This window comes from Salmo salar, chromosome 01, assembly GCF_965601325.2.
Source record: "Salmo salar chromosome 01, fSalSal1, whole genome shotgun sequence".
Lineage (NCBI taxonomy): Eukaryota > Metazoa > Chordata > Actinopteri > Salmoniformes > Salmonidae > Salmo > Salmo salar.
Window position 1 is genome coordinate 76,392,501 of NC_138291.1, and position 16,339 is coordinate 76,408,839.

At 43.3% G+C, this 16,339-nt stretch overlaps 1 protein-coding gene across 11 annotated transcripts in view; it reads right to left on the reverse strand.

Annotated features, from left to right (window-relative positions):
- The window catches only part of kcnma1a (potassium large conductance calcium-activated channel, subfamily M, alpha member 1a), a 268,675-nt gene that overhangs the window by 67,887 nt on the left and 184,449 nt on the right, over window positions 1-16,339 (reverse strand). For all 11 annotated transcript variants that reach the window (XM_082976695.1, XM_082976696.1, XM_082976708.1 and 8 more), the window contains exons 7-14: window positions 15,803-15,878; window positions 14,005-14,175; window positions 9,617-9,708; window positions 2,867-2,977; window positions 1,224-1,329; window positions 881-963; window positions 729-798; window positions 443-598 (exon numbers count right to left, since the gene is read on the reverse strand). In XM_082976695.1, coding sequence (XP_082832821.1) covers window positions 443-598; window positions 729-798; window positions 881-963; window positions 1,224-1,329; window positions 2,867-2,977; window positions 9,617-9,708; window positions 14,005-14,175; window positions 15,803-15,878 — 865 coding nt within the window. The remainder of the gene's footprint in view (window positions 1-442; window positions 599-728; window positions 799-880; window positions 964-1,223; window positions 1,330-2,866; window positions 2,978-9,616; window positions 9,709-14,004; window positions 14,176-15,802; window positions 15,879-16,339) is intronic.

A 16,339-nucleotide genomic window follows, 5' to 3' on the forward strand; every position in this document is an offset into this window, starting at 1 on the left:
ATTGTGAAAAGGTTGTGTTAATGTTACCTTACTGTTATTGTGTCAATGTTACCTCTTATGACAGACCTCATTGTGAAAAGGTTGTGTTAGGGCTAGATTCAATCCCATCACCCCTTTTCGGCTATTTTAAAGGCAAGGTTTACAAGTTTGCGGAGACTGCATTCACCTTAAACACTGCATGGCTCAAACGGAAATGACCCTTAAATGTCAATCATGCTATAACGTGGATCTTCTGCAGACCAGATTGAATCTAGGCCTTAATGTTACCTTAATGTTATTGTGTCAACGTTATCTCTATGACAGACATTGTGAAAAGGTTGCGTTAATGTTACCGTACTGACATTGCGTCAAATAATTTGTGCTAATGTTCCCTTACTGACATTGTTAGGTTGATGAAAGAGATAATTGTGAAAAGGTCTTGTTAATGTTGTATCAACGGTACCTCAATGAAAGACCTCATGGAGAAGAGATTGGCCAGCATGGTGGAGAGGCCCTGGGCCAGACAGCTCTGAGCTATGAAGCCAGCCTTCAGCTCTGCTAGGCAGATAGCATCATCACCCTCCTTCCAGTTCCAGCTAGGAATGTTGAGCAGGTGAGCCTACACACACACACACACACACACAAACACAAACATATATTACACATCTCCCTTCTCCAAAGACATTTCAACCATAGTTATCATTATGTTTATCATTGCAGGAAGCGTAGGAGTGACGTGCTGACCCTACCTTGTTATGGTATTGTAACATTTGAGTGATAATTCGTATCTTGGGGGAATAGTTCTTGATAGAGATGACCCTACAAATTCAAAAACAAAATATTGAACACATACTGTAAACAGTCCTCTCTCCTGATTTTTTATCATCATTATCATCATTACCTCATGATGTTGGAGGCATCTTCAGCATCGGGATCTGGACAGTATTTATTAGCCAGAATCAGACAGGCGTCTGCTGACTCAATCTATACAGAGAACGATAAAGAGTTAGAGAATACACAGCAGAAACCCTCTCACCTTCAAATATTCATATTTCAACCCAAGACTGATCTTCGTCAGGTCAAAGCAAAGGTCCAACTTGGATTGAAACGTTGTCACTCTTAGATGGTGGGATCGGGAGCATTGGCCTTTTTAGTATTTTCTTGTTTTCACGCACAACCTTTCACCCTGTAACTACAGTACGGTGTAATATGATTTATAACAGCAGTACACGCTAGTACAGTACCTTCACTCGGGCCAGATCGTGAGGGTTGAGAACAGATCCCTGGTAGAACTCTACCTGGGTAAAGTGGCGTTTGAACAAGGCTTCCAGCTCAAGATTAGGGGAAATACTACAGGAACAGAGAGAGAGAGAGTGAAAGAGAAAGAGAGAGAGAGAAAGAGTGCAAGGACATATACATGTTGGGATTTGAAGTTTTTAACTAATGAAGCAGAAACTCTTTCCGAGTGACTCACAAGCAGTGTGCTCTGTACTGTACTCAATCAAGGGGTTGGATCCCATAGAAAAAAGACATACACTACATGACCAAAAGTATGTGGACACCTGCTAGTCGAACATCTCGTTCCAAAATCATGGGCATTTATATGGAGTTGGATCCACCTTCGTTGTTATAACAGCCTCCACTCTTCTGGGAAAGCTTTCCACAGGATATTGGAACATTGGTGCGGGGACTTGCTTCCATTCAACCACAAGAGCATTAGTGAGGTCGGCCACTGATGTTGGGTGATTAGGCCTGGCTTGCAATCGGCGTTCCAATTCATCCCAAAGGCCAGTCAAGTTCTTCCATACCGATCTCGACACACCATTTCTGTATTGACCTCGCTTTGTGCACGGGGGCATTGTCATGCAAACAGGAAAGGGCCTTCCCCCAAACTGTTGCCACAAAGTTGGAAGCACAGAATCGTCTAGAATGTCAGTGTATGCTGTAGCGTTAAGATTTCCCTGCACTGTAACTAAGCGACCTAGCCCGAACCATGAAAAAGAGCCCCAGACCATTATTACTCCACCAAACTTTACAGTTGGCACTATGCATTCGTGCAGGTAGTGTTCTCCTGGCATCCACCAAACCCAGATTTGTCTGTTGGACTGCCAGATGGTTAAGTGTGATTCATCACTCCAGAGAATGTGTTTCCATTGCAGCGAGCTTTACACCACTCTAGCCGACGCTTGGCATTGCGCATGGTGATCTTAGGCTTGTGTGCGGCTGCTCGGACATGGAAACCCATTTCATGAAGTTCCCGTCGAACAGTTATTGTGCTGCCAGAGGCAATTTGTAACTCGTAGTGAGTGTTGCAACCGAGGACAGATGATTTTTACGTGCTTCGCGCTTCTGCACTCAGCAGTCCCGTTCTGTGAGCTTGTGTGGCCTACCACTTAGCAGCTGAACCGTTGTTGCTCTTAGACATTTCCACTTCACAATATCAGCACTTTCCGCTGATCGGGGAAGCTCTAACAGGGCAGAAATTTGACGAACTTGTTGGAAAGGTGGCATCCTATGACGGTGCCATGTTGAAAGTCACTGAGCTCTTCAGTACGATCCATTCTACTGTCAATGTTTGTCTATGGAGATTGCATGGCGGTGTGTTCGATTTTATACACCTAACAGCAATGGTTGTGGCTGAATTATCCGAATCCACTAATTTGAAGGGGTGTCCACATAGTTTTGTATATATAGTGTAGATATTTTATGCATACTTTAGAAATACATTAGACCACACATTTTGTTTTAAAAAAGGGGGGGGGGGGGGGGGGGATCATGAGAGAAAGAATAGAGGAAAATACAATTTCCTATGCTTTATGTTTATATTATTTCATGTTTAACTATGCTATGTAATGGTTTAAAGTCAGGGAGTGAAACATGTACTTACTTATGGAGAAAAACAATTTCTACATTGACATCATCCCTGTCCTTGTGTAGGAAGTCTTTGAGGAAGTTGGAGACACTTTCGAGCGTTATATGACCACAGACCACAATGTGCCTGGAGAAAGGGGGGGGGGGGGTGAAATCAACTTGAGCAAGGCAACATAAATCACAACTAACACAGGAATGCCTCGAAAAGAACAAACACATCATACCAAAGCACTCTCAACTCTAATTCCCAATAAAAAAAACTATTTGTTTCAGAAAAATGTATTCTGAAAACTAGACATGACTTTTGGTGGTGTTGTTTTTTCAGTAAAAGAAAACAAATCCCCACAAGAGTGAAAAACGTAGTTTCCCCCTCCTTGTATGGAAAAACCCAACATGACGTGTGCAACCAAACCCTGAACTTTGAACCACTTTAAGGAGACCTAAAATATAATCCTACAGTACACATTCTGGTTTAGATTGTCATCCGTCCCTTTGCGTCAAACCGACCCTCTGAGAGCCGAATACATGTTGACAAACACGTACATCAATACACGCACGCTTTCATACAAGGCATTACTAAAAGCCTTCTAAAGTGGTTTCTTGGTCTGCGGCTGACAGGACCTCTAAACAGAACTTGAGGCTGGTTGACGTGTGGATGGCAGGATAGTGTGTTTAAGTGAGGCAGAGTTCTATGTCAGACATAGAGCACTGCGAACTTCGGGAGGAAGATGGATTTAGACAGATAGGGGATAGATCGGATTGGGGTCATGACTGGGGTCGTGACCTTGTTTGTCCCATGGTTCCACTCTGGGCTCCAGTGTCAGATGGTGATGAGCCACTCCAGAGAGAGAGGCTCTCAGATAGAGGGGTTCACAGTAATACTCACATAGGATCTTCACTCATACCAGAGTAGATTTCAGTCAGTTTGAACACAGATCAAGCCTGTTCAGGTTACTCAAAATACGTATTATTTAGTTCTGCTCTCCAGAACAAAGCAAAGATTTTGCAAGCTGCCTAGGGCTGGGTTTCCCAATGCCTCCATAGTTAAAGTAGTATGTTGATACACTACATAATCAAACTAATCCACAGGATTAAAGACAGTTTGAACCGTTCAGCTTTACCAAAGGTCTCATTTGTACTGCGGTAGGAAAAACCAACTCAACGTCGTCGAGCCAATGTCCGACGTCACACCTCAAATAAAGAGAAACCCAAACATGCTCTTGTTGAGTCCAGCCTCTTGTCATCAAGGGGATTACATTGGACACAGAGACGGCGAGCTACCCTAATTGCCCTAAAAAGACCTGTAAGACAATCTGTGTAATTACAATGTCTCTATTCAAGAGATGCCACAAGACAAGAGATGCCAGATGACAATTCGCTTCTGCAGCTCTGTCCCTGTATGCGATTGGTGGAGCAGTTAGACTGTCTGTGCATTGGGTTACTGACTCAGAACTGTGGTCTGGCCTGATCACTATACAAGACCTAACTCATCAGGCTCGATCTGTTCTAACGGAAACAAACAGTGATCCAAACCCATGCTTTCAAACTGGGAGAAGATGAGACCATTAGATGATACATGAACTCCTGTTGTATATGAAGGACTCGACTGTAACAGTGTGAGTGAATTCTCTCAGCTGTGTGAATATGAACGGTAAGGAAGTCCATATGAGTTCCAGTCCAGATCAGTGTGTCCAAAGTGGCATTGAAACACATTGAAGAGGTCTAAAGCAGACTGATGCATACTTAAGTGGACTGAAGCAGACTGAGGCAAGGCTGAGGCAGACTGACGCAGGCTGAAGCAGATTGAGGTGGACATGGCCAAAGGAAAGGAGTAGACATGATCTGGTGGACACATGGCCTGGTAGCCACTGAACACAATGATCTTCACAGATCTGGCTTTCATTCCACGAAGCGTTTAGAAGAGCAGCGGTGATTGCATGGTGGGCCCTGGACTAACTATCCAGCTATGTGATGAGGCTGTGAGCTCTCTGGTGAGATCAGATGATGAGCAGAGGTCTCAGTGAGATGCCAACAGCCATTGGCAGAAGATGATGTGTCCCATTCAGGGAGACAAAAACATCAGTCATGTTTTCCTACTCCCAATGTCCTGAAGTCATCTTCAGAGGCTGAGTACAGTATATGGGATTTGCGCAGTGTAGTAAATGGCTTTATTGTGGCATTAAGACAGGCGCGGGAGCACTCAAACAATCTCACTCACACACACGCACGCACACACACACCGAGTTCATCTCAGACATCTCGTATCCATGTACACTACCGTTCAGAAATGTGGAGTCACTTAGAAATGTCCTTGTTTTTTAAAGAAAATACTTTTTTTGTCCACTAAAATAACATCAAATTGATCAGAAATACAGTGTAGACATTGTTAATGTTGTAAATAACTATTGTAGCTGGAAATGGCTGATTTTTTATTGAATATCTAGATAGGCTTACAGAGGCCCATTATCAGCAACCATCACTCCTGTGTTCCAATGGCACGTTGTGTTAGCTAATCCAAGTTCATAATTTTAAAAGGCTAATTGATCATTAGAAAACCCTTTTGCAATTATGTTGGCACAGCTGAAAACTGTTGTCCTGATTAAAGAAGCAATAAAACTGGCTTTCTTTAGAACAGTTGAGTATCTTGAGCATCAGCATTTGTGGGCCAGAAACAAAATACCTTGTTTTGAAACTCATCAGTCTATTCTTGTTCTGAGAAATAAAGTCTACTCCATGCGAGACATTGCCAAGAAACTGAAGATCTTGTACAACGCTGTGTACTACTCCCTTCACAGAACAGCGCAAACTGGCTCTAACCAGAATAGAAAGGGGAGTGGGAGGCCCCGGTGCACAATTGAGCAAGAAGACGAGTATATTAGAGTTTCTAGTTTGAGAAACAGACGCCTCACAAGTCCTCCACTGGTAGCTTTATTAAATAGTATCCGCAAAACACCAGTCTCAACATCAACAGTGAAGAGGCGACTCCAGGATGCTGGCCTTCTAGGCAGAGTTGCAAAGAATAGCCATACAGTATCTCAGACTGGCCAATAAAAATAAAAGATTAAGATGGGCAAAAAAACACAGACACTGGACAGAGGATCTCTGCCTAGAAGGCCAGCTACAATAGTAATTTACAACATTAACAATGTCTACACTGTATTTCGGATCAATTTGATGTTATTTTAATGGACAAAAAAAAGAAATCCTTCAAAAACAAGTGCCCCCAAACTTTTGAACGGTAGTGTATATATGATTTTTAAAGCGGAACCATTGTTGGGAGTATATACGCTTCAGTTGACTTCATTGCAGGATGGACAGACTACTGATAATTTTGCCTATTGGTGTGCCAGGGCTAGCATTATAAACAACAGCACAGTATCCAAGCCAAGGAAGGTATTTGGCTATATATTTAAGGAGTAGTAAGGATACGATTCAAAATCTATTCATTGGTTTGCAAAAAATTAAACTTCCTTTAGGCTTATTCGACTGTGGACTTCTCAATGAAATATCAGACTCAAAAACTCAAGTTGTGTGTACAATCATGGTGGCACAGAACATATGAGAAAATATTACACACAAATACCAAGCGCCACAATATAAGGTGCACAGCATCACACAAAAATGCACAAGGGAAGACTGAGAACATTCATTACAGACCATGCAGGATTTCAACCTAACAAACCATATCATCAGAAACACATCAAATACTTCACCACAGCAAACAGACAGCTCAAACACCAGCAACAGAGGCCACACCATTGATATCGCTCTGATCCTTTGGCTGATACTGTAGGATGCAGAAAGAAAGGCAACAAAACAACATATCTTTTGTGTTTTTCACTCAACAGCGGCCTATAGCTCTGTAACTAGTGAAACACGGTGTAGCATAAAAAATACATTTTGCCACAGAAACAAGGAAGATATATATGGATGCTATCTAACCTGAATACTGGAGATCGTACTCTAATGATACTCATGTAATTCATGTAGTTTATTCATGTTCAGTATCACATTAATTATGGTATTTATTTATGTTAATACATCGTGCATTAAATTCCCTAATGCGTACTGTACATATTATAAAATATGTTTGACTGGGATGAGAGTCTCCACGTCTCCACACCTCAGGCTGCAAGCCCTCACTGGCCCACAGAGAACTAACACATTCAGAGTACTGCAGGGTTTAGCCCAGTTTCCATGCCAGTCCCTCTGTTTCAGTGGGGGCTAACGGAAACCACAGAGCCCTAATAAGAACCACAGGGCCGTGAGTGCAGTGAGTCGAGAGCCAACAGAACGCTCGTCTTTATGACATCAGTGTAGGCGACGTGAGATCTGTCACTACGCTGACTGGTTGGTGTGTGTGTGTGTGTGTGTGTGTGTGTGTGTGTGTGTGTGTGTGTGTGTGTGTGTGTACGCACGTGTCATGAAACTGTATTCTATGTCTACAGATAAACCACTTAAAGATGTATAATATTAACTGGAAGTTGGATATATTCCTAACCCACAGTTTCGTGAACTTAACTGGTTTAGATTTTTCCTTGCCCGAAAAGTGCACTCTCCATAATGAAACAATAAACCATTATGACAAATGTGTTTGTATATGTATCTTGATCTGTACATATAAAGTATGAACCCATACATACTGTATATAACATAACAATACACATACCATTGTGCCAGTCTGAGCCTCTGTGCTTGGCTGGCTGAACTGGGGGACCGATTACTACCACATGTACAGTATAGCCAGGGAAAAGGAGGAGGGGGACGGAGAGAGAGAGATAGCAAGAAATGGCGAGAGAGGGAGAGAGAGAGGTACACATGTACAGTATAGAGGGAAAGTGGGAGAGTGTGTGAAAGGGGGAGTGAGGGAGAGGGAAAGGTGGCGAGAGGGGGAGCCGGCAGTTTTGACAAACCCTTCTCTCAACACCCTGTCAGTGAATGGAGACGCAGGGCACCAGCCAAACATAACATCTCGTTAATCTTGTCTCACTGACGGGAAAGGGGGTAGAGAGAGAGAGAGATCAAAGGGGATAAAGGAGAGAATGAGGGAGAGTAGGATAAAGAGAATGAAGAGAAAGCGGGAGAGAAAGAAAATAGTAAGGTAGAACATATAAAGATGGTGAGAGAGAGAGATGCAGGAAGTCTCTTCATTCTGCTGAGCTAAACTACTAGGAGCAGTGGGGTTAGTCTGGGTCTAACTAAGAGGTTAGTTAGTCTGTGTGATGTGCTGTTGAGCCAGTAAGGTTTGAGCCACAGAACCAGGGACTGTTTGTATGTACAGCCACACTGTACATACACACACACACACAACACAACAACCTGTGTTCTGAACGTCCACATACATACACACACACACACACACACACCCGCACCCGCACACAACCTCTTGCCCACACAACTACAGCCACACAAACCAAACAACGGGACACCACAGAACCAAGCAGGCAAAGCAAGCCAAGAGCAATCGAGAGCCTCCAATGAGAGCGAGGCATCCAGCATTCAGGGTGTGGGAGCTGACTGAAGATCATGGCCAGAGTCATGTCGAGCAGAGATGATGCGAGTGAGCAGTTAATAAGAGTCATGTCACACAGTGATGATGCGATGGGGCTGGTGGTGACAAGACAGGAAGTTGAGCTTTTTGTCAGGTTTGTCATGGAAACCATGAAGCATGAAAAAGCCAACGGAGCTGAGAACATGCAGATAAATAATGCAAAAAAAAAATTCAACAAATTACAATAATAAAAAATAAAAAAACGTCTTAATCGAAGTAACTCAAGCAAAATGAAAACAAGAAACGAAATCATATCCTGCAAGGTCATTGAGATTGATGATGCTACTAAAAGACCACCAATAATAATGCAGTTGAGGATTCATGTATTTTTCTATTTTCTTGTGAAGCAGAAACGTGTAATTTTAGAGCTGATAGTAGGGGTTTCATGACTAGTTATTTTACAATGATGTATCATCATGACCCTGATTCGTCCTTATAGTGAGAGCAGAATTGAAGGAGGAATGTCATTGGACGGTCTCGGAATTAATAAGTAGGACAACACATAACAATGGCATATGTCTATAATGTAGTCATGAAAGCTCTAGTTTTCAAATTAAATTAAAATGCAGCACATAGGATGTATCAAAGTAAAAACAAAAGCACAAGGATGAACTTCAGGTAATCACTGAGTGAGGGACAGAGTGAGAAAGAGAGAGTGATCGAGAGAGAGAACAAGAGACAGAGAGCGAGAGAAGAAAGACAGGGAGAGAGAAAGAGAGCAAGAGATCGAGAGAGAGGGAACAAGAGAGAACGCGAGAGAGAGCGCGAGAGAGACAGCAAAAGAAAGAGAGCGAGAGAGACGAGCAAAAGAGCGAGAGAAGAAAGACAGGGAGAGAATAAAGACAGGGAGAGAGAGAGAAATAGAGAGAGTAAAGGGACATGGACATGTGTGTCCTTATGGCCAAGGTCTCCAGTCACGCAGTGTGACTTTAAAGTAATGGTAACTTGGTGAATCAACCCCCATATCACTCTTAACCTGAGGGGGAGCACTTGTGTCACACAACCACACCTTGACTGGATTTGGACTTACTTTCTGCCTCGTGTTGAGTTATAACTCCCTCCGTATTTCTTCCGATTAAGGATGAGAGCAGCAATTTCTGGCACGTAGCGAGCAAACATGGCCTACATGCATGAAACAGAAAAAAGAAAAGGGCATGCAGAAAGGGTTCTACCGCGTACAAGGAAAGACAGCAGAACCTTCCGGAAAATACTTACTTTCTCCCATTAACCGCACTATAGGAACCACCATATTTCTTGCGGTTTCCTATTAACTCTATGATTTCAGGGACGTAGCTGGCAAACATGGCCTAAGGAGAAGATGGGAGACAGAAGAAGAGACTAAAAAAAGAGACTACGCCATAGAGGAGGTGGAGGGGGAGTCGGCTGGCGGGCCCTTGAATCCAAACAGATTTCTGGCAAGGGGGGGGGGGGTGTTTTTCAAATAAAAGTGCAAATGCTGAAAAACTGGGGGGATGATAGTGTCCAAAAGTTTATCTCGTAGTTCTCACTTAGCACTGATACTTTAAAGAAGAGAACAAACTAATAGATAGTGAGATGCGTTGCCCAATCAAAGTAAAAAATAAAAATTTGGGGGGTAAAAATAGGAACGTTTTAATTAAGAAAACCCCAGTTTTTAAGGGTCATGGGTTTTGGGAAGAAAAAATGTAAAGCGTAAATATCGCCACAGCCGTCCAACAACGGTTGATCTGTGATAGGATCTAAAACATCTGGAAATAGCAAAGAGAAGAGGGGAAAAAAACCTATGTGCCATGTTTTGTCCAACAAACACCAATGATGTGGCAGGTTGATTTGAGCAGGCCGGCCTGATGGTCCACAGCTGCAAAACACATTAAGACTCATTTGGAGGGCAGTGGGAATGAGCTGGATGCATTTTGCAAAGTTGCAGCCTCCTGTCCTGTCCGGAGGTACTTCTCTCTTAACTGCCTATGTCAACAGCAATATCCCGCTAGCACTGTTTAGCCATTTTAGCCATTGATAACTCTTTAGCTGCTGAGCTTTTTACTAGCCATTTATCTACCCACTAACTGTTTAGTTATTCACAAAGTGTTGTTTGTAAAACGTTTAGCAAACTGTCTAGATTGTTGCTATCCATTTAACTACCCACTACCTGTTGAGTTGCTTGCTAACCGTTAGCTTTCCACCAACCTTTGAGAAGTTTGCTAACCTTATAGCTATTCACAAACAGTTGAGCTGTTGCTTACTGTTTAGCTGTCGGCTAACTATTGAGCTGTTTGCTAACCGTTTAGCTATCTACTATCTGTTGAGCTATGTGCTAACTGTTCAGCTATCCATGATCTATTGAGTTATTTTATAACCGTTTTGAGCCATTATTAACTAACCGTATAGCTATTCACAAACTGTCAAGCTTTAGCTTAATGTTTAGCTTATCCACAAACTGTCAAGCTTTAGCTTAATGTTTAGCTATCCACTAACTGTTGAGCTGTTGCTTAATGTTTAGCTATCCACTAACTGTTGAGCTGTTGCTTAATGTTTAGCTATCCACTAACTGTTGAGCTGTTGCTTAATGTTTAGCTATCCACTAACTGTTGAGCTGTTGCTTAATGTTTAGCTATCCACTAACTGTTGAGCTGTTTCCTAATAGTTTAGCTATCCACTAACTGTTCAGGTCTTTGCTAACTGTTTAGCCATCTACTATCTGTTGAGCTTTTTGCTAACAGTTTTTATGTTGACATTTTTGTCATTTAGCAGACGCTCTTATCCAGAGCGACTTACAGTAGTGAGTGCATACATTTTCATACTGGACCCACTTGGGAATCGAACCCACAATCCTGGCATTGCAAGCACCATGCACTACCAACTGAGCTACACTCTACCAAATGAACTGTTACTAAGCTAACCATGAACTATTGAGCTATTTCATTACTGTTTTATCCATTAACCTTTTACTATGCCAATATACTCACGAAACCCAAATCCAGGGGAAATAATGTGTTACGATGTGAGGTTGATGTGAGCGCTGCTTTGAGTTTGATCTGGGTTTACAGCATCACCACAATGGAGTAATTTAATGGCACTCCTGATAGGAAACAGACCTACTGCTGCCAGACCTAAACAGCCTCCAGACAGAGTAACACTCTTTCTTTCTTTCTTTCTCTTTCTTTCTTCACATCGCTATGACGACCACAGGCACACTCTCAAACAGCTGGGGGTCATCTTCTATTGGATCATATGAGATGGATCGAGCTACAGGCTAACAGTCTAAACTAACATAAATCTGTTTAGCTGCAGAGAGACCCTTTTCCTCTAGGGGGTGCTGTTCTGACTGGGGTTAAATGTCAGAGTGTAAAGAGCTGCGGTCGCTATGGTATCACTCAGGCTGGCCTAGGCCTGGTCTTCCTGCCACTGTGTTTGTTGGAATAGTGGGGAGGGACACGAGAGGAAGGGGGTAGTCCTGAAACAACAGACTGCTTTAAGAAGAACAGCAACAACAGCATTATCAATCTGCTAGTAGCACATTATCTTATAATTCTACTCTTCAGACAAATACAACCCACAAACTATAGGGAAGGGAGCAAGACATGAGTGACTATTGTCAAGTACAAATATACAGTAGGCTACTACAGGAGGCATTACTGCAATAATACTAATAGACAAATAGCATCAATAGTAACCTAAGCAGGTACTTACAGCACTTTCGGAAAGTATTCAGACCTCTAGACTTTTTCCACATTTTGTTACGTTACAGCCTTATTTTAAAATGTATTAAATCATTTTTTTCCCTCATCAATCTACACACAATACCCCATAATGACAAATCAAAAACGTTTTTTAGAAATGTTTGTAATTGTATTAATATTAAAAACAGAAATACCTTATTTGCATAACTATTCAGACCCTTTGCTATGAGACTCGAAATTGAGCTCAGGTGCATCCTGTTTCCATTGATCATCCTTGAGATGTTTCTACAACTTGATTGGAGTCCACCTGTGGTAAATTCAATTGATTGGACATGACTTGGAAAGGCACACACCTGTCTACAGTATGTAAGGTTCCACAGTTGACAGTGCATGTCAGAGGAAAAACCAAGCCATGAGGTCGAAGGAATTGTCCGTAGAGCTCCGAGACAGGATTGTGTCGAGGCACAGATCTGGGGAAATGTACCAAAACATTTCTGCAGCATTGAAGGTCCCCAAGAACAGTGGCCTCCATCATTCTTAAATGGAAGAAATTTGGAACCACCAAGACTCTTCCTAGAGCTGGCCGCCCGGCCAAACTGAGCAATCGGGAGAGAAGGGCTTGGTCAGGGAGGTGACCAAGAACCCAATGGTCACTGACAGAGCTCCAGAGCTCCTCTGTGGAGATGGAGAACCTTCCAGAAGGACAACCATCTCTGCAGCCCTCCACCAATCAGGCCTTCATGGTAGAGTGGCCAGACTTAAGACACTCCTCAGTAAAAGGCACATGACAGCCTGCTTGGAGTGTGCCAAAAGGCACCTCAAGACTCTCAGACCATGAGAAACAAGATGCTCTGGTCTGATGAAACCAAGATTGAAATATTTGGTCTGAATGCCAAGCGTCATGTCTGGAAGAAACCTGGCACCATCCCTACGGTGAAGCATGGTGGTGGCAGCATCATGCTGTGGGGATGTTTTTCAGTGGCAGGGACTGGGAGTCTAGTCAGGATCGAGGGAAAGATGAACGGAGCAAAGTAGAGAGATCCTTGATGAAAACCTGCTCCAGAGTGCTCAGGACCTCAGACTGGGGGTTAAGGTTCACCTTCCAACAGGACAATGACCCTAAGCACACAGCCAAGACAACGCAGGAGTGGCTTCGGGACAAGTCTCAGAGTGTCCTTCAGTGGCCCAGTCAGAGCCCGGACTTGAATCCGATCGAACATCTCTGGAGAGACCTGGAAATAGCTGTGCAGCAACGAACCCCATAAAACCTGACAGAGCTTGAGATGGGAGAAACTCCCCAAATACAGGTGTGCCAAGCTTGTAGCGTCATACCCAAGAAGACTCGAGGCAGTAATCGCTGCCAAAGGTGCTTCAACAAAGTACTGAGTAAAGGATCGGAATACTTGTGATATTTCAGTTTTGTATTTTTTTATACATTTGCCCAAAATTATGAAAACCTGTTTTTGCTTTGTCATTATGGGGTATTGTGGGTAGATTGATTGAATGTTTAAAACATAGAATATACCTGCAGTGAAGCCGCTCAACAACTACATCACATTAGTCATCTAACAGACTCCCATCCAGAGCGACACACAGAAGCAACCATGGAAAAACATTTTTTTAATCCATTTTAGAATAAGCCTGTAACGTAACAAAACGTGGAAAAAGTCAAGAGGTCTGATTACTTTCCGAATGCTCTTTATACTGTACATATAAAAACAGGTAAGCTTAACAGTACTATGTAAACATTGCTAAACTATCGTAAAGCTACAATGCAAAATACTTTCTAGATAATAATATTGATTAAGACATTGAAAGACTAACGTATCATTTACTAATTTTGCTGTCTGGTATAACAGTTCTATATAGTGTGAAAATGGGGACAGGCGGGTTGAGGGTGGGGGGCCAAAGGGGGGAGGAGGGGAGAGAAAAACGTTGTTTTACCAAACCCCCAAGGATGAAGAAGACCATGAATAGGCGTCCCAGGGTGGTTTTTGCATAGACATCCCCGTAGCCCACTGTTGACATAGTGACCATGAGCAAGTAGACACATTCCCAATAGGAAAGTGACTGGGAATTTTGGAAGTTTTCCCAAGGATCCCCTGAGTTTTCCACCTAAAAACGGGAGCGGGAAAGAGATTTGAACAGGGTAGAATGTCAGTCTTAAGCAAAAACATTGAAAGGATTTTGATCACAACCTCTGAAGCAGGTTCTATATGTTATGTGCATGCAGGTTCTCTAGGTTTGTCTTACCATCAACATGGTCTTAAGAGTCAATCAAGCCAGCATTGCAGAGTTTACACAGTAGCCAACAAACATGTCTTCCCGTGGACTAATGCATTTCCGGCGTGGTTGAGGATGCTGTGACACTACCAAGTACCTCCTCCACTGGTTAGTGCCTCCAGTTCGGAAACAAGTGAACTGAACTGAACACGACATGGTTCTGACACTTAGGGCAGCAGTTTGCAACAAAGGCCCTGCATATAACCTTCTCAACACAAGTTTGATTGAATCTGGCCCTGGTGAACTGTCGTGCTTTCACTCTGATCAGACAAAGCAGCATTTCTGGAACCTTAATATTGAGCTGATGCTGCCATCTAGTGTCAGGAGGTTAGTGGTATCCTCCTGCATGTTCTAATGCTGTATTAGTTGGTGTGTTATTGTACTGTTGGTTGAGCCATTGACATAAATGTACTGACAACTTGAGCCAGCTGTGTGTAAGAAATAAGAGAAAAACTGAAAAAAGGACAGACATTGTTGATTGATTGAGCTGTCATTTCAGTGATAAAAAGGACAGACATTGATCTGTAGTTCTACTGATTGATTAAAGCGCCCCTAACTCTTCATCATCACATGGAAACACCCTCTATTGGCCGGTCCGAAGGCAATCCCTAGCCCCCTCCCCTCGGGTGGCAGCACATCTGAACTGGGTGGGTGGGGGCTATACGAAGACGGCGCCCACCTAGCCTTTTTAACTAACATGCCGATTCCCAAATCAAGCCCGGGCCACTACCCCCTAGAACCTGCTGTGGATCTGAGAGGATCAGATAGGTTTAAGCAATATGGTCATTTTCTGCTTCACCTTGCCTTCAAAAAGGCTGGGGATTTTCATACAGTTACAGGCACTGAACATGTTGTATTTTGGTACTGGCAGAACTATTGCCGTAATGGGCGCTCTAGGGTACCCCAGCAACACGGCGCTCTAGGGTACCCCAGCAACACGGCGCTCTAGGGTAACCCAGCAACACGGCGCTCTAGGGTAACCCAGCAACACGGCGCTCTAGGGTACCCCAGCAACACGGCGCTCTAGGGTAACCCAGCAACACGGCGCTCTAGGGTAACCCAGCAACACGGCGCTCTAGGGTATCCCAGCAACACGGCGCTCTAGGGTAACACGGCGCTCTAGGGTATCCCAGCAACACGGCGCTCTAGGGTATCCCAGCGATAGTTTGTCACAAAAAACCTATACCGCAGTGTAGGTTATTTTTTTAAAGTACATTTTTAGTGCCCACAACTCTATATATTTTGTTCCGTATTGCTTACATACCTATCCGATCGTTTCGGACATACAGGAGTCCCCGGGGGGTAGGGGGTAGGGGTTGGTCAGGGACCCTTCAGCACTTCAGATCTGCCACACATCCAGGGGGAAGGGAGGGGCTAGAGGTTGTTTTCGGACCAAGCGTTAGGAGTTCTCACCTCCCTTACTCCCCCCGTAGCCCAACCCCCCCGCCCAGCCACTTACCAAATGTATGAATCCGGCAGCTGTTAGCCATGTGCTTATGAAGATGGAACACAGGTTCACCAGCTTGATGGAATTGCTGGGTAGAATAAGAACCATAAAAATCTCTCAAAGAGATCCAGACCAGGTAAGGGTGACAGAAAGAGAATAATGTAATGGGAGAGGCTCATCTATTGGGTCTGAGATGGTGAGGCTAGAAAACACCTGGCTTAGGTTGTCAAGTACCGTACTGTCCTGTACATGTACTCTCTGCTCCTGTCATTATTTTATCATTACGTCAAGTTCTGTCTTTATGTCTGGCATGGTATGCCAGTAAGATGCTAAATAAAATGTAAGATGCAAATAAAAAATTATAAAACAAAATGTTCTATTCTTTTCTCTTTCGCTAAGCCAGGAAATGAATGGGACTGTGGGTCTCTAGGGGGGTGGGATCAGGTCAAAAACAAAAATGCAATAAAACCAAACAAAATTCATTAATCTGAAAGGGATTACTCTATTGAACTGCTAAGAACGTACATTATGTCATGACAGCTTTTGTGG